Raw genomic sequence first — 18237 nt, forward strand, 5'->3', positions numbered from 1 at the left:
GAAAATTGCCAAGACTTTTACTTGACTTATACAGCAATTATATTAAAAGACTTTTACTTGATTAATACAGCAAGTATATTAAAATTGCCAAGACTTTTACTTGATTTATACAGCAAGTATATTAAAAGAACAATTTCAAACTGAATGGAAAAATATTTGCTAAAAATATTACGGAGTAAATTTCTTGGTCAGTAGTCTAATATAAGCTTCCCCTCGAATCCTCGATCTATCACTATCCGTGGCATTTTTTATATGAATGTGTCGCAGACTCACAGTTAATTACTCATAGTCTCCTATAACTCATGTATATGTTGACAGAAAATTCTTCTCAAACGATTATTTAAACATTTCTCAAATTTGTAATCTATGTTTCTTCAGAAAATTTAGGTTGTCAATGTCAAATTACGTGCAAGCATTACATATAACCTGTTGGTCAGTTTAATATAATCAAGAAGCAATTTCCTGCTCCTTGGAGTTTAAACATATTAGTCAGAAGTTACACAAATAAACTCAATTTTATTTAGAAGTTAAACATATCAGTTGAGCTAAAAAAACCAACCACTATGAATTCATTTGTCACAATTTGGTCATTCACATTCAGATGGCTGTTTTTGCTGATCTTGGTAACACAATCGACTGTGTCTGCATCAGTCGCGAAACCTGGCTGCCCAAGCCAGTGCGGGAACTTGACCATTCCTTACCTTTGGTATTGGCTTCTCTTGCTCCATGGCCTTTGAGTTCACACTTATTTGTGACGCTTCCACAAGTACACCCAAAACATTTATACCCAGACCAATAACTGATACCAACACTGAGGTGCTAGACATATCAGCTTCCCAAGTACGCGTTGCAAATAGGGTGACATTGAGTTGCTTCAACCCTTCAGGAGAAGCAGTTCGGAACAAAACAGAATTAATAGTATTTAAGGATGATTCCCCTTACAGTTTCTCATCTACTGCAAACAAGTTTACAGTCATTGGCTGTGATGTGTTGGGGATAATCGTTGGATTGCAGGGCTTGGGTGCTGCCTGTGGAACACTCTGCGCGAAACAACAGGATGTCATTGGAGGGTATTGTTCTGCCATTGGCTGCTGCCAAGCCCTGATTCCCAAGGGATTAACTGCTGTGGGGTTTGCCTTTTCTTATCCTTCAAATCACACCAGTGTCGTAGGGTTTAATCCTTGTGTTTATGCCTTCTTAGCTGAAGAGGATAAATTTGTGTTCCAAGGAGCCTCCGATCTTCTTGACCCAAGTTTTGCAAACAGGACAACAAACAATGTTCCTATTGTTCTTGATTGGTCAATTGGTAATGGAACATGCAGCCAAGCTAAGCAGAATTTAACGTCTTATGCATGTCAGCATTACACCACATGTCATGATTCTGATAGTGGTAAAGGTGGATATCGCTGCTATTGCCTCCCTGGTTACGAGGGAAACCCTTATCTCAGTCCTGGTTGTACAGGTTGGTAACTTCTTTTGATTCCTTCTTGAAGAGTAAATATTTACAAAGTATTAATATCTTTCCTGTAAGCTTATTGTTTTGTTAGGCTTTCTTCCATTTATCTGAACTCAATTTTGCTGTAGAATTGAACTCGAGTAACCCTTGTCTGAAGTCTGATCACAATTTTGTAAGCTTTATAGAACAAAGCCAAGAGGTTCTTACAGTCTTATAGGTAGATATTTTAACTATACACTATGACATATAATGATCATTCTTGTACTTGTATGTTCATGATATTCCAATAACACTTCTGTTGCCAGATATTGATGAATGTGCAGATCAGAACAGCAATCAGTGCTCTAAGATCTGCAAAAACACTCCAGGAAGTTACATATGTTCTTGTCCATCTAAGTATTCCGGTGATGGTTTTAGAAACGGGACAGGTTGCGTTCCAGAACCTTCTCTCCTTGCCATGAAAGCAAGTCTAGGTAATTGTTCATCAATTCTTTCACATTTGTACATAACATCTAAAGTACTCTGTAGTTGTCTAATATCATACAGCGGTACTATGCTGATGCCTTTCTTTCATCCAGGTACTAGCGTTGGGGTGTTATTTTTGCTCATAGGCATAAGTTGGGCGTGCTTTATGATTCGGAAAAGAAGGCTGGTGAAGTTGAGGGAACAATTTTTTAAAAACAATGGTGGTTTGCTGCTGCAGAAACAGTTATCTTCCGAAAAACAAGCAGGAATAGAGTCTGCCAAGGTATATACAATTAAGGAATTGAAATTAGCTACTAAAAATTTTAGTGAAGATAACATTCTTGGTAAAGGAGGGTATGGAACTGTGTATAAAGGCCTATTTCCAAATAATCAAGTAGTTGCAATTAAGAAGTCGAAAGTAGTGGATCAAAGTCAGATTGAGCAATTTATAAACGAAGTGGTTATTTTAACATGAATCAACCATAGAAATGTGGTGCAACTCTTGGGTTGTTGCTTAGAGACAGAAGTTCCTATACTAGTGTACGAGTTCATTTCCAATGGTACTTTATATGACCATATACAAAGTAAAAGTACATCACCTAGTTGGCTTTCTTGGAGCAACTGTCTAAGGATCGCGGTTGAAGCAGCTGAAGCACTTGCATACTTGCACTCTGCCTCCTCCTTGCCTGTCATACATAGAGATGTGAAGTCTACGAATATTTTGCTTGATGACAATTACGCAGCTAAGATATCTGATTTTGGAGCTTCGAGGTTAGTCCCCTTAGACTACACGCAAATATCTACTCTAGTCCAAGGAACGTTAGGATATCTTGATCCTGAATACTTTTTCTCGAGCCAGCTAACAGAAAAGAGTGATGTATACAGTTTTGGGGTAGTTCTTTCTGAGCTCCTTACAAAACAAAAACCAATTCCTTCAGAGAGGGAGAATTTAGCAACCCGTTTTGTTAGGTACATGAGGGAAGACCGCCTTTTAGAGATAATTGTTCCTGAATTAGTGATTGAAGCACCTCAAGAGCAACTCATAAGTGTAGCCGAGCTTGTCAGAAAATGCTTAAGCATGAAGGGGGAAGATCGACCAACTATGAAAGATGTCGCGGTTGAGCTTGATACATTGAGGAAGCAAACAGTTGATGAGACTACAAACTTGTTGGCAAATGATGAACAAGGGGACTTGTATCCAGTGCCAGGGCGACGTTTAACAACACCGTACCATGATCACGTTAGTGTGCCAAGCACATCAACATTGGATAACAGTTCTGGATTATTTCAGAGTATGCAGAAAGAGATAATTGATGATTTGAGCTACCCACGTTGAGTGCCTTATTAATTGTGACCAGAAAGTTGTATTAGATAATGTAATACATAAATTGTTTTACATTATTCTAGTGATTTGTTGTGGAATTATTGCTCTATGAAGAACATCTTAAAGTTGGTTTTTTCTGCAATGTAATAAGGTAATGTGAGATACATAATCTTGTACAAAATTTAAAGTCAAGTAACATTTCAATCCTTTTTTTTTTTTTTTTTTTTTTTTAATGTAATAAGGTAATGTCAGTGATAGCTTGAGCTTATATAACCTAATGTTGTTGGCTGGAAAGGAGCCTAGGTTTTGTTAATATGCACACGATACAACAAAGATATTGAGATATTTATGACATAGATACATCTTAGAAACCGTAAAAAGTCAAATAGATTTATCTTTAAAGAATAAAGGAACTCTAGTATGAAAAGGACTAATGGACCAGGCCAGTGGGTTTGGTCCAGATGGTCTTGTACATTACGGGCCCTTCACCACATCAATATCAAGTTGTCTCGAAGATTATCTCCTTTGCTCACTTATTAGGTCCCATCATTTTTATTTTTATGGACCATCAAGTCTATTATGTTTGATTTATCATCAATAATTAATATTGCATCATCTCAAGGAATGTTATCATGAATAATAATGATATAGGATAATGAATAGGAAGTCCTCATCATTCAATAGTATACTACTATACTCCCTTCACTTCAGAAACAGTATCAAATTATTTTGCATCACTTTTGTAAGTTACAATTATATTGAAAGAAACTCATTTGTTATAGAAATGTTTTACAAATATAAATGCGTTATCTATATAAACTATTTTTTACAAAAAAATAAATAAATAAATAAATAAATACGAGTAGAAATTTAGGCCTGATTGTAATTTAGTTATTCCTTAGAACTTAACATATTGGTCATTTAATCGACAAAACGTACGAAGTAATACTCTGTACATTCTTATTTCAAAAATAAAAAAAAAAAAAAAAAATTGTTTGTTTAATCATACTACATATTCTCACAAATCAACCTAACAAGGACCAAGTAAGCAACTTTTTAAGATCCACTTCATATAGATAATTAGATACTGATACATACTCCGTTTTTCTTAAAAGTAAACTCAATTACCCAATAAAATGAAGAAACCCGAGTGGCTCTACAATCTACATCAATAATCACCCCCACCCTATGCGCCACCTGGTGGAGCATCCACCCGAGTAGCAAGACATCAACAATCACCCCCACCCTGAGCGCCACCTGGTGGCCCCGATGCTCCGGGATGTCCAAGGCTACATCAACATGATTACATGAACCAAGAGCCATATAGTCAATATGCTATGTAAGATGACTAAATGAGCCAAAAGGGTATGCCCCACAAATACGGTGATTCCAACTTTATTACCGTTACATATTATAATACCCACACTTTCATAAAAAAAACAACGAAACCAAATCCATCTTATTCAGATGAGCAGCACACCTCTCATCACTCTTCCCATCTAAACACTAACCAAACCACTCTTTCTTTCTTCCAAAAAAAAATCCCATAAAAATGGCAGAATATGAAACACAAAACAATCAAGAACCCACAATAATCCCAAAAGAAACCGCAATTCAAACCTTAAACACAATAATCCAACTCCATTTCGAAAAAACCCTTGAAAAAAAACGAGCAGTAGACCACCAAAAGAAGCAACTTTGGAAGCTCTTTCAGCATTTCTTCCTCTTTCTTTCCTTAGTTTTCGCTTCGCTTTCACTGAGCACTCGCCTTCAATGCCGCCATTCTTGGATCCCCATTTCACTTCTGTCCTTCTCACATCTCATCTTCTATGTATCTGTTGCACAAACTCTTAGGTGCATCAATGCTTTCAAGTATCAAAGAAGGTGTCATAAGCTTACTCTTGGTCTTGCTACTGATAAGCTCAGGCAGCTTAAGACGATCACTATGATTAATAGTGATGCAAGAAATCGTGCGTCGTTTGGTGTAATTAATAATGATGTTGACGATGAGGGTTGCTTTGTTAATGGGCAGGATTTTGAAATTCATTATCAAGAACCTCCTGAGAGTTATTTTGGTAAGTTTAAGAGAAATTGGGCACTTTATTTTGGGTTTTTAATCTTGGTTTATGGTTTTATGGTTTCTTCCTCTGTTGTTCTTCTTTGTTTCTAGTAAAAACAAATTAGTATTATTATTATTCTTTTGTATTATTGATTCAGATTTTGTTTCTTTATTGGGTAATTAAATTAGTGATTTATAAAGATGAGTATTAATTTTATTTTCTTTAGTAGCTAATGATTTGTAAATCATGTTTAGATATTAGTAATGTAGTACACACGTTAAATGTTACTCGTAAATTTGTAAGAGCGTTAGTTGACAAGTACTTGTTATAATTTAAACTTGTAATGCGACAACTAAATTCCAATGATAGATGCAAGTGGCAGTACTATAAAAATGAATTGAAGAAGAGCATGTGTGTAGTTAAGATTAAAGGCTGAGGATGCAACGGATAACTACTGTCAATTGCATCTACTTTCTCTCTCTTCAACCCTAAATCAAAGGTGCACAAATTTTGAGGACTTTTATTATGGTATTGAAGTGTTTCTCAGTCAAAAGACTGAAAATTCAGATCTTTCTATTATTGGACATTTTTTACTATTGTATCATTATTCTTTACAGTAAATAAAATGAACCATATTATATGTGGTGGTGACTGTGAAGTAAAGGATATATATGTTGAATTCTGGTCGGTCAATTTTTGGTATGTCAATTATTTACATGGTTTGGCACTAGAGATATTTCATTATTTCATAATTCATCAAAAACAAAAAAACAACAAAGCTTCATGATTGTCCATTTAGAAATTATAGGTCACATTTGACTTTGGTAGAAAACACTTAATGACTTAAATCAGATGTTAAAAAGATACAAGTTAGTAGTAGGAGTATCAACTATCAAATCTAATATGGTAAGCTACATTTAAGGAAATGTCGAAGAATTACCCGCTTGCCCGCTTCAAAACCGATGCAAGGCACGCCATAAGCTAACCGAGTTACCGGAGCATAGAGATGCAGCATTTGGGGACATTCTTGTTCAGCAGAATAACATCGTAAAAAATAGAGCTTATTATTGACATAAATAATGTACATCTCTATTTATTTCCTAAAGTAAAGCCATGGATGTCAAGAAACAGTTAATGTACAATGAACTCAAAAATAGAACCACCAGCTCATGCCCCAGAGAGTGCACTGGACAACGATTTATATGCGTTCACGCACAGTTTGAATTTTTCTTCAGCTGCAGCCTGCATTTGAGTAACAGTCACCATGTTAAAGAGTGGCAAAGTCGTGTTTGAAATTTAGTGAGCGAGTTGAATGATCATTAACATCCCAGATAAATGCAGTACTCCATATCAACTAAAACTTAAAATAGTGATGGGTATTTCTCAGTATGTGATGGAACGAGTTCTTCTAACAACTTGAGCACATAATACATGTAAAACAGAATTACCGATTCATGGACATTGCTCGTAAAAACAAGGGGATATAATAAAAAACAAAAAACTTGTGAATATTTCAAGAAAACCCCATTTCCTATTCTGTGTTCTCACTTCTTTTAGAGAAACACAGCTTCCCATGAACAAATTACAATTCCAACAAACATCAATCTCAAGTCATCGATCAGGTGATTCAAGGGAACTGATAATAATTTTTTTTTTCTAGCCACTTCTGCAGAGAAATTCAAGATGACAGATTTGTTCATATTTAAGTATTTAACTAGGTGTCTAATTTCTTTGATGGGCTAATTAGGCGACGCTAACTGTGCATTCCATGATGGGTGAAGAATTAAATTTTGGATGCTAACCTGTGAAGAACCTTGATGTTTATCAGGGTGCCACTTCAGTGCCGACGAGTGAAAACTGCAAGGGTAGAAATGTTTTTTCAGACAGAAATTAAATAACATACTAGTACATGATTCAGTGTTCAGCACCAAATTTGAATTGATAATCCAGTCATTAGAACTTACGCAGTTTTCACATCTTTCAACTTCAGAGGACCATTTTGCGGCAGACCAAGTACGGCTCTATCTGAACGTGATCCGACATTAAAAGCTTCGTCTTCTAAATCAGATTCGTATGCTGTTTTCCATTCTTTCTGATGATCCCTTGTATTGTAATATGATTCTCTCCAGTCAAAACCAGGAGGAGTTGATCTATGAGAAGTTCCTGCCCATGACCATGAATACCATCTATTTCCAAAAGAAGCTTGAAAGATATGTTCAGGATGATCATCATCGTCTTCAGACGCAAATCCTTTTCGAAACTTACCTAAGTGAAGCATCAACTTTATCAGAAGACTTTCGGTGAAGTAATGAAGATCTTTATAAACGAACTCAAAGATTATAATATAAGAGGTGTACATCAAAGGAGAAATAACAAAATACTCCAGGAAAAATAAAATAAAAAAAGATGGTATGCCATTTTGGAGAGACTAGAAAATGCAAGAAATATCTACGCTAATCAGACAGCAATTTGTTGTGCAGAAATGGCAGATTAGGAAAAATTATGAAGAAGCATAAACTCACGTCTCATTCTATGGTTGCGAATCTTTTGAGCACGAGAGTCTGACTTTGATCGTCCTTTATTTGTAGAGTTTTTTGGTTTTTCATCACTGTCCGTGTCCCAATTATTTGCTCCATATGCTTTCTGTTCATCTTTCTGAAACATATAAATGCCAAACAAGTGTTACTAAACCTGACAATGCTTATCTGTTGCATCAAAATACAAATAAGTTCTTTACCGAAAAGCCAATGTAGGAAATATGTTCCTCCTTTAATGCCTAGGTAACATGGTTCAAAAATAAATCATATTGCATTATAGTTATGCTGTTTCCTTATGTTTGGATAGAGAGAAATGGAGGGAAAAGAAGAGAAGAGAAAAGGAGAGATGCACCTTTGTGTGTTTAAAAATCTAATGCGAGAGAAGAGTAGGGAACCGGAAGGATCCATTTTCCTTTCCTTTTATAATAAACCAAATCCCTCCATTGTTGGAGAGACTAGGAAGAAAAATGGAAGGTCACCTTCTCCCTCCCCTCACCTAACTTTCCCTTCCCTCTTTTTCATTCCCTTTCACTATTGTTATCCAAACGTAGTGTTAAGTATAATAAAGAGTTTACTAGATCCTTATGGCTGATATATTATCAAGGTAGTCAAATCACCATCCCACAGAACTGGCATTTCGAAGAGTATCTACTTACATACAATGGAGACTAGACAATGAGTTCACATGCAATAACATTGCTTTTCTGCTAGACAGTAGGCAAGAATGCAGAGACATCAAAACTCACAAGAAACCATGCTTTTAAGCCTTATAGTATAACCCAAATATCTACTCCATAAGAGTAAAAATATAACCAATCTCTTATAATTTGAATGACTATGGAGGTTATAAGAAACCATAGCTTCAACAAATCATCTCTACCAGTAAGTCATACAGCAAAATTTGTCCCTGAAGAGGAACTAAGCCAGTATGACCTGTAAATGAAAATAAACATGATAGTGCAATACCCGAGAAGAAGTTCCTGACTCCCCATATTCAGATAAGAGACCCCAAAGTGCCTTCTTTGCATCAGCTCGCTTTTGGCGTGTCACATATCGGGCATAATTCTGGAATTTTGGTTCTATCATATGAGTTCATGAGCAATAAAAGAGGAACTGAAAGACAACATAGAAGGTAAAAACAAATAAGGGAGGTAAGTACTTTAGATGGTTGTTGGCCTCCGTTGAAGTCCTGGCATGGAACAAGGGGAAGAAACACTAGTCACACACCTTTTCAAGACTTTTAAAGCCATATAAACAAATAGGGTGCGGATAGTAAAGCATTAAAACAAAAAAGGTGAGAACAGTTCTATCTTTAAGTTTAGAGTTAAGTTATCCCTAAGCTCATGATCATTAAACAGCAAGCATAAAGAACATATCGTGATATCGGGCAAATAAAAAAAAGTTGGATGAATTATTCAGTATATGTTGTTTCTATAGTGAATTAAACGATACCCCAATCACCTAATCCCCAAACAATCACAGAAAGCATGATATGCAAGATCAAGCAAAGAAAACCCAACCACTAGGATACGTGTGGTTCAAAGAACTCTATAAGAAGTCAGTGCTCTAAAGTGAAGAAGGGGACTTGATAGCAGAACAACGACCATCTTCCAGCATAGAAACATTATTCGAAACAAACTTAATAATACACATCGAAAATTTGAAACCTCTTACGCTCATAAACCTGCCCTCAAAATTATCTCTTGCTTTAAGTGTGCTTAAAACCAAATATATGTTGCCACTTGCTTTCAACAGGAAAATGGAATAGCACAAGTAATAGCTAAACTTAAACAGACTCTCAAACAAATCCATGCTGCCATTAAGCTTCGACAAGGGAGCTATGGAGCTCAAATTCAAACCCAGATGATTACCACCTTTCAAGAAAAAGCATATCCTCTCCACAGACTTCAACTCTCTCGAGTATCCAACATTCCAAACTTGAAGCAGCATAATGAGATGAGACAGATAGTTACTTAGTCAGCTATACAAATTGACTCATCCAACTTTTGAATCAACTCAGCACAGCTCAAGTTGTTAACAAATTGAGTCAAACTAGTCCATGCATCTTGAATAACATATAAAAAATAAAAAAGACATGAATAATAATTGATAACTTATGCACTCTGATCAATAGTTTTGTTGTGGAAGACTCTAGCTTTAATGACTATGCAGACCTTAGTAATGATAATGATCCTTAAGATTACCTAAAGTAGGAAGACAGTAGCTGTGCAGCTGTGCTGCTAAGAGCCTCCAATAAATTTAGCAAAGAGCCAATTTTGCAAGCTCAGAATAGAAACCTCGGAGAGTATCCTATACCAGGTCTAGAAATATTACTACTTCTGCTGAATAAATTTTAAAAGAAAAACTGAACAAAGAAAAATAGGCGTGGAATTCTTCAAAAAGCAGACCCATTGGTCCCATTCCCTGTAAGATTGCACTAATAGACATGATTTATCATTACCCTTACTTATTTTGCCTCAAAACAAATAGGAAATAAGAATTCGGATAGAAAGCTTTTTTATAAGGATAGTACCACAACACGAAATGCCGCAAGACTAACAAACGAGGGATAATCCTAGTAGATCCCAACTCTTTCCAAGGCTTCAATGGTTCCAAACTTCTAATAGCTAAATGTTCCCTTCAATTTGCATATCAATTTAGAACAGTCGAGCTACAAAAAGGATTATGTTGGAAAGAAGACACCCATGGGCTATGTTGTACAGTCAACCCTTCTATTAGAAGTCCTTGGCTACAAAATGTAAGTGGGTTATGTGAGTCCCCAAAAAGCAAAGAAACAAGAATTTACGGAGCAATAATGATGGTCGCAGGCTTTAGGCTTATTGTCACATTTGCCGGACAATATAAATATTGGTTCTCTTCTGTTCTTGTTAATCAACTATCATATTCCGTTTCTATGAATCCAACCTTTAATTGAACTCTCAAATCTTGACACAACTGGCTTCAAGATCCAACCGATGCAATACAGCAATTACCCATTTACTCGTCCATACACCAAAAATCACTCCAATCAACCTAAAGCAGTGTCCAGTAAAAAAAAAATACCTCACTTCCTACTTTCCAAGCAATGTAAAGATGAATGGGCAAGAACTTGTGAACTTGTCATCTACTATATAACACAGAAACTTCGACGAAGCAAGCGAACAACATGTTCTGTACCAGATTCCCAATCACTGGTACATGTTGCCATGTTGGTTGCAAGAAAAATTATTCAAAATTGTCAATATTTTTTCATGTCTGTATCATATCATTATCCAATTCTATAAAATAGCTAGTAAAAGTTACAGATTACCTATGATTTGAGTATTCTACGGGTTTCAACCCATATATAGATCACCACTTCTAAAATTACCAGTAAATACCACTCATCAAACTAGCAATAGTTCAATAGTTCAAATCTTAATTTCCAGTTACCCACGTACTAAAGATTACATCTTTCTCCTTCCAATTCACATAAATTTCTAATTAATTGCATCACTGTCAAAATTAAATTAAATCCACATTCATCTCCACAATATTATCCATACAATATCAATCCATAAAAATTTACAAAATAAAACAGAATTAATTAACTACTCCGTAAGAAATAAGAAGGGTAACTTACAGAATTCCATTTTTTCTTCCATTTTTCATTGAAAATTGGAGTTGAATGGAAAGAAGCAAATTGTGTTGATGAAAAATTAAGCGAATTCCGCGAAATTAATAAGCTGCGGCATCTGGGTAGCGCCTGCATTGATGAAAATTCTGTTCTTTTTCAATGGAGTATCAATAAATTAAAGAATCGATGAAAAAAATTGAGACTTTTTTCTGCAATCCTGCTTGGATGAATCAACTAGATTCAGAGTATGAATTTGGGAATTTTTTTTGCTTAGGCCATCTTTAGGTCTTTGGGAGTTTGGTTGCCTTGATTCAGGCTTTCATGTAGCGCAGTTTTTCTGGTTTGGGTTAGCCCAATTGGGTCGTCTTGTGCTAAGGCTCGAGCCAAGTTCACTTACCTTGGGATATACTAGGCCCGGAATCCGGATTATAGCTCAACTCAATAGTTACAGGTAGAGCTGTCAATTTGGGTAAACGGGTCGGGTCAATTTAGATTAATTCCATAACCTATGAGGGTCGGGTTTGAATTGGGTCATGCTTGACTCAGGTCACGTCGGGTCATACTTCTTATCGGGTTTAGGTCGAGTTACATTCGGGTCGGGTGAACAATAGGTCAGGTTTAATTCGGGTTTCACGGGTTAAAACGGGTTTGGGTAATTCTCGGGTTTGAGTCGGGTTCGGTGAAGTCAATAATTTGCGGGTTAGAATCAGGTCGGATCATTCTCAGGTTTGAGTCGAATTTAGTTCAAGTCAATAATTTGCGGGTTATAATCAGGTCGGGTTATTTTCAAGTCGGGCCATTCTCGGATTCAAGTCGGGTTCGGTTCAAGTCATTAATTTGCGGGTTATAATCAAGTTGGATCATTTCCAAGTCGGGTTATTCTCGGAGCCAAGTCGGGTTATGTTTAAGTCAATACCATGTTACAATCAGGTCGTGTCATTTCCAAGTCAGGTCATTTTCAGGTTCAACTAATGATAAATAGATAATTATCATTTTTATCAAGCTAATTATTTTTTTACTATAATATATATGGCAATATACTAGGGAACTATAGTTTATCATTTAGGAAGATAATTATCTCCTTTGACCATACAACAAATATATACTATATTTAACTCTTAAATTTAAGGATGATGCTCCTTTCTTTTGTTGGCCTGTACCGACTTGGTCTACCTAGACAAAATGCTTTGATCAACAATAATAAGGTGGTCTAAATTGCATTTAAGGTGATTTATAATCGGTTCAAGAACAATTTGGGTTGAATTTAGGTCAGGACAATAATAAGTCGTATTGATTTCGAGTCGGGCTAGTAACAGATCGAGTTAAATTTTTGGGTCGGGTTAGTAATAAGTCTCGTAAAATTCAGGTCGGGTCAATAACAAGTCGGGTTGAATTTGGGTCAAGTCAGTAACAAGTCGGGTTGATTTCGGGTGGGTTTTGTAACAGGTTGGGTTAAATTCGGGTCTGGTTAGGAACGGGTCGGGTTGACCTCAGCTCAGGTTAGTAACAAGTCGGGTTAAATTCGGGTTTTGACAAGTTAAAACGGGTTTGGTTCAAATTTGATTCAAGTCGGGTTCGGTGCAAGTTAATTAAATTGGCCGTTGTAAACGGGTAAATCAGTGCAAGTTGTAAACCGATAAATTGGTCGTTTAAAAGCAAACTGAATGGTTTCACACACCCAATTGGACCCCCGGAGGATATTAGGACCATAGATAACATTTCGGCAATTTTTATTTCCAGGCGAAAAAAATAAAAAAAAATTCCAAAATTGAAGGCTAATATCCACGCTTTTTTAGAAATTTTGGAGGTTTCGGGGACCGGTGTCGAAAAGTCTTGAAATTCTATGAGATACATCTCGGGGTCATATAATGCCGTTTGGAACCATATATGATCATTATTTGCTGTCCTAAATGTTTGTGGTAGGCTTAAATTAATGAAATCGGTGCAAGTTGTAAACCGATAAATTGGTCGTTTAAAGGCAAATTGGATGGTTCCACCCACCTAATTGGACTCTCGGAGGGTATTAGGGAATATGGTAAATATTTCGGCAATTTTTATTTTTGGGCGAAAAAAAATCAAAAAATTTAAAAACTGAAGACTAATATCCACGTTTTTTGAGAAATTTTGCAAGTTTCGGAGTCCGATGTAGAAAATTATTAATATTTTAGGGGATACATCTCGGGGTCATATAACGCCACTTGGAACCATATATGAGCATTATATGTTGTCATAAATGTTCGTAGTAGGCTTGAGTTAATGAAATCCGTGCAGGTTGTAAACCGGTAATTAATAAATTGGTCGTTTAAAGGCAAATTGGATGGTTCCAGCAACCCAATTGGACCGTCGGAGGGTATTAGAGACCCTGGTAAACATTTCGGCAATTTTTATTTCCGAGCGAAAAAAAGTCAAAAATTCCAAAATTGAAGACTAATATCCACGCTTTTTGAGAAAATTTGGAGGTTTCGGTGCCTGGTGTCGAAAAGTCTTGAAATTTTAGAGGATATATCTCGGGGTCATATAATGCTGTTTGGAACCATATATGATCATTATATGTTGTCTTAAATGTTCGTGGTAGGCTTGAGTTAATGAAATCGGTGCAAATTGTAAATCGGTAAATTCACCATTTAAAGGCAAATTGGATGGTTCCACCAATCTAATAGGACTCCCGGAGGGTATTAGGGACCATGGTAAACATTTTTTAATTTTTGTTTTCAGGCGAAAAAAAAAAGTCAAAAAAGTACAAACTTTAAGGCTAATATCCACGCTCTTTGAGAAATTTTGGAGGTTTCGAGGCCCGATGTCGAAAATCCTTGAGATTTTAGGGAATACAACTCAGGTCATATAATTTCGTTTGAACCCATATATGATAATTAAATGTATTCATAAATGTTCGTGGTATGCTTGAGTTAATGAAATCGGTGCAAATTGTAAACCGGTAAATTGGTCGTTTAAAGGGAAATTGGATGGTTCCACCCATTCAATTGGACTCCTGGAGGGTATTAGGGACCATGGTAAACATTTCGGCAATTTTTCTTTCCGGGTGATAAAAAGTAAAAAAAAAATCCAAAATTGAAGATTAATATCCACGCGTTTTGATTTTTTAGGTTTCGGGACCCGGTGTCGAAAAGTCTTGAAATTTTAGGGGATACATCTCGGGGTCATATAATGCCGTTTGGAACCATATGTGATCATTATATGTTGTCATGTATGTTTGTGGTAGACTTGAGTTGATGAAATCGGCGCAAGTTGTAAAGCGGTAAATTGGTCGTTTAAAGGCAAATTGGATGGTTCCGCCCATCCAATTGGACTCCTGGAGGGTATTGGAGACCATGGTAAACATTTTGGAAATTTAATTTCTGGGTGAAAAAAAGTCAAAAAATTCAAAAATTGAAGGCTATATCCACGCTTTTTGAGAATTTTTGGAGTGTTCGAGGCCTGGTGTCGAAAAGTCCTTAAATTCTGGGGAATACATCTCGGGATCATATAATTTCGTTTGAAAGTGAAACTATATATGATCATTATTTGTTGTCATAAATTTTCGTGGTAGGGTTGAATTAATGAAATCGGTGTAAGTTATAAACCGGTAAATTGGTCGTTTAAAGACAAATTGGATGGTTCCATCCACCCAATTGGACTCTAGGAGGTTATTTGGGACTATGATAAACATTTCGGCAATTTTTATATCCGGGCGAAAAAAAGTCAAAAAATTCCAAAATTGAAGGCTAATATCCACGCTTTTTGAGAAATTTCGAATGTTTTGGGCCCGGTGTCGAAAAGCATTGAGATTTTAAGGGATACATCTCAGGGTCATAAAATACTGTTTGGATCCTTATATGATCTTTATTTGTTGTCATAAATGTTCGTGGTAAGCTTGGGTTAATGAAATCGGTGCAAGTTGGAAACCGGTAAATTGGTCGTTTAAAGTCAAATTGGATGGTGATCCACGTAGCAAATTGGACTCCCGGAGGGTATTAGGGACCATGGTAAACATTTCGACAATTTTTCTTTTCCGGGTGATAAAATGTCAAAAAAATTTAAAATTGAAGGTTAATATCCACGCTTTTTGAGAAATTTTGAAGGTTTCGTATAGAGCTGTCAATTCGGGTTAACGGGCCGGGTTTGGGTCGGTAAGAGTGGGTCGGGGCAACTCGGGTCGGATCATTCCATAACCTATGCTGGTCGGTTTTGGGGTGGGTCATGCTTCAGTCGGGTCACGTCGGGTCATACTTCTTATCAGGTTTGGGTCGGGTTTATGTCAGGATAATAAGAGGTCGAGTTACATTCGGGTCGGGTGAACAATTGGTCGGGTTTTAACGGGTTAAAACGGGTTAGGGTAATTCTCGGGTTCGATTCGGGTTCGGTTCAAGTCAATAATTAGTGGGTTAGAATCAGGTCGGGTCATTCTCGGGTTCGAGACAGGTTCGGTTCAAATCAATAATTTGCGGGTTATAATCAGGTCGGGTCATTCTCGGGTTCAAGTCGGGTTCGGTTCTAGTTAATAATTTGCGGGTTATAATCAAGTTGGGTCATTTCCAAGTCGGGTCATTCTCGAAGTTAAGTCGGGTTATGTTCAAGTCAATAATTTGCAGGTTACAATCAGTTCGGGTCATTTCCAAGTCAGGTCATATTTGGGTTCAACAAATTATAAATAGATAATTATCATTTTTAATCAAGCTAATTATTTCCTTTGATTGTAATATATATGGCAATATACTAGTGACACTATGGTTTATCATTTAGGAGGATAATTATCTCCTTTGACAATACAACAAAAAATATATACTATATTTAACTCTTAAATTTAAGGATGATGCTCCTTTCTTTTGCTGGCCTGAACCGACTTGGTCTCCCTAGACAAAATGCTTTTATAAACAATAATAAGGTGGTCTAAACTGCATTTAAGGTGATTTGAAATCGGGTCAGGAACAATTTGGGTTGAATTTAGGTCGGGACAATAACAAGTCGTGTTGATTTCGAGTCGGGTTAGTAACAGATCAGGTTGAATTTTTGAGTCGGGTTAGTAATTGGTCTGGTAAAATTCGAGACGGGTCAATAACAAATTGGGTTGAATTTGGGTCAGGTTAATAACATGTCGAGTTGATTTCGGGTCGGGTTTGTAACAGGTTGGGTTAAATTCGGGTCGGGTTTGGAACAGGTCGGGTTGAATTCTGTAGGGAATATTTCTAGCATCTCACACTTGAGCCCCAATGTGATCATACACTTAAGCATGGTGGCGTCCAAAGGGAAGGAAGCTAGAGCAAAAGAGTCGCCAACAAGTTTTAGGAACTTGTAAACCGTCCAAAGGGTGAAGGTTACACCCCTTCACGATCCATGAGATCGCTAAGTCCATAGTGGTCTGGAACCATGACCGGATATTCGGGGATAAAGGTACAAATCCAACCTAAAAGAGATTGAACCTGCCCTAAAAATAGGCTTCTACTCTATTCTTCTCATATTCATGTGCGCTTTCTGACTAACATACAATCATTAGGTTAATCCTAAACCTGTTTAATCTATGTTGGTTGAATATTAAAGCACGGACAAAACTATTATTGGCGATCACTTGAATTATAATCATATTAGCATAAACAAGATTATTATTATCTTATTAAGCGTGATTACACGTACAGATTTTCTTTAAACCTGCAAGAGAGGTCGTGATCAAGCAATAACAATAATATATAAAGCAACAATATAATAACAATCATCATAACATTCAATAAAGCATGATAATATTAGCAAGATCCTATACATGATACTAACAAGATTAATAACAAATCCTATCATGTCACTAAACATTAAAGATCAAATCTTTAGCCTTAACATGATACTATCATGATATAAGAAAGAAATAGAAGCAACCTAAACATGATACTAGAAAGCAATACATGATATTATAAATATTAGTTAATTCCCTAAACATGATACTAGGAATCATAAAGACATCCTAACATGATACTAGGAATTAATATAATTAAAGCATGATTTCTATATCAAAAGAATAACAAAGTAATTAAATTACTTACTTGGACGCCTCATACCTCTTTCTAATAACAAAATACACGCGTTAGTAACTTCAAGGAAAATATTAAATCAAATAATTAAATTAAATAATTGAAATAGAGATTTGGGACCAAACCATCATAAATTATCAACCTTTCACGTCTAGGGCGAAGACAACTTCGAACTTGACTAGGTGTGTCTAGAACTAATGTATGTGGTATGGTGTTTGTGAAAAAGCTTGTTTAGAAAGCAAGGGGAAGAAAGAATAACTATTACTAGAGAGAGGAGAGAATTAGAGAATTCCAGGTTGTTGGTGATTTGAAAATGGAGGCCAAGGACCCTATTTATAGAAAAATAGTCCGAAAACCAATAGAAAAGAAATCAAGTTCCATTCGGAATAAAAAACCTCCTGTCGCGAACGACATGAGCCAACGCCAGGCGACATAATTTGTCGCCTGGCAACAGGCTTGTCGCCTTGCGCTGAGTCAAAAATACAACGCGCTTTGTACGCGGAATCCTCTTCTTAATATGATTAAGCAGTAAATTCCACATTTATCAAATTAAAACCGGGTTTATCATAAAAACACTTATTTTTATTCTAAGTAAAACTCTTTAAAATATAATTATCCATCCTAATTCCATTAGAATTTAAAACAACCTTCTAGATTATTCTAGAAGATTAAAGTCAATCCTATAATTAAGTTTACGAATTAATTAATAGGCCCTCCTCTAGATCATTAGGCCGCATATAAAATTCATTTCGGGCCCAATTTAGT

At 36.2% G+C, this 18237-nt stretch overlaps 2 protein-coding genes and 1 pseudogene across 3 annotated transcripts; 2 read left to right on the forward strand and 1 right to left on the reverse strand.

Annotated features, from left to right (window-relative positions):
• The first annotated feature begins 726 nt into the window (after positions 1 to 726).
• LOC145638661 (putative wall-associated receptor kinase-like 16 pseudogene) lies at positions 727 to 3257 on the forward strand (annotated as a pseudogene).
• Positions 3258 to 4771: 1514 nt separating this feature from the next.
• On the forward strand, positions 4772 to 5496 carry LOC145625618 (uncharacterized). Its single transcript, XM_081678571.1, has one exon. It carries the CDS (start codon positions 4798 to 4800, stop codon positions 5413 to 5415), a length of 618 nt encoding a protein of 205 aa, XP_081534697.1. The 5' UTR covers positions 4772 to 4797; the 3' UTR covers positions 5416 to 5496.
• A 696-nt stretch (positions 5497 to 6192) lies between these two features.
• On the reverse strand, positions 6193 to 11777 carry LOC145625634 (uncharacterized). 2 transcript variants are annotated; one of them, XM_081678572.1, is made up of 7 exons: positions 11465 to 11774; positions 9002 to 9031; positions 8809 to 8907; positions 7828 to 7960; positions 7270 to 7570; positions 7108 to 7162; positions 6193 to 6547 (listed from the first exon to the last, which is right to left on the reverse strand). In XM_081678572.1, the coding sequence occupies exons 1-7, from the start codon at positions 11591 to 11593 to the stop codon at positions 6473 to 6475; spliced, it is 822 nt and encodes a 273-aa protein (XP_081534698.1). In that variant the 5' UTR covers positions 11594 to 11774; the 3' UTR covers positions 6193 to 6472. The 2 variants fall into 2 exon arrangements, with proteins under 2 accessions (XP_081534698.1, XP_081534699.1); XM_081678573.1 differs by lacking the exons at positions 8809 to 8907; positions 9002 to 9031 and having other exon boundaries at positions 11465 to 11777.
• Between the last annotated feature and the right edge of the window lie 6460 nt (positions 11778 to 18237).

This window comes from Chenopodium album, chromosome 1 (genome assembly GCF_948465745.1).
Source record: "Chenopodium album chromosome 1, dcCheAlbu1.1, whole genome shotgun sequence".
Taxonomy (NCBI): domain Eukaryota; kingdom Viridiplantae; phylum Streptophyta; class Magnoliopsida; order Caryophyllales; family Amaranthaceae; genus Chenopodium; species Chenopodium album.

What these genes read in the sequence shown, in the direction of transcription:
- LOC145625634 (XM_081678572.1), bottom strand. Translation starts at nt 11,593, where the DNA reads ATGCAGGCGCTACCCAGATGCCGCAGCTTATTAATTTCGCGGAATTCG. An exon ending in GGAAGAAAAAATGGAATTCT is followed by an intron (nt 9,032 to 11,464) that starts GTAAGTTACCCT and finishes GTTCCATGCCAG; the next exon opens with GACTTCAACGGAGGCCAACA. An exon ending in TTGAAAGATGTGAAAACTGC is followed by an intron (nt 7,163 to 7,269) that starts GTAAGTTCTAAT and finishes CTACCCTTGCAG; the next exon opens with TTTTCACTCGTCGGCACTGA.
- LOC145625618 (XM_081678571.1), top strand. Translation starts at nt 4,798, where the DNA reads ATGGCAGAATATGAAACACAAAACAATCAAGAACCCACAATAATCCCA.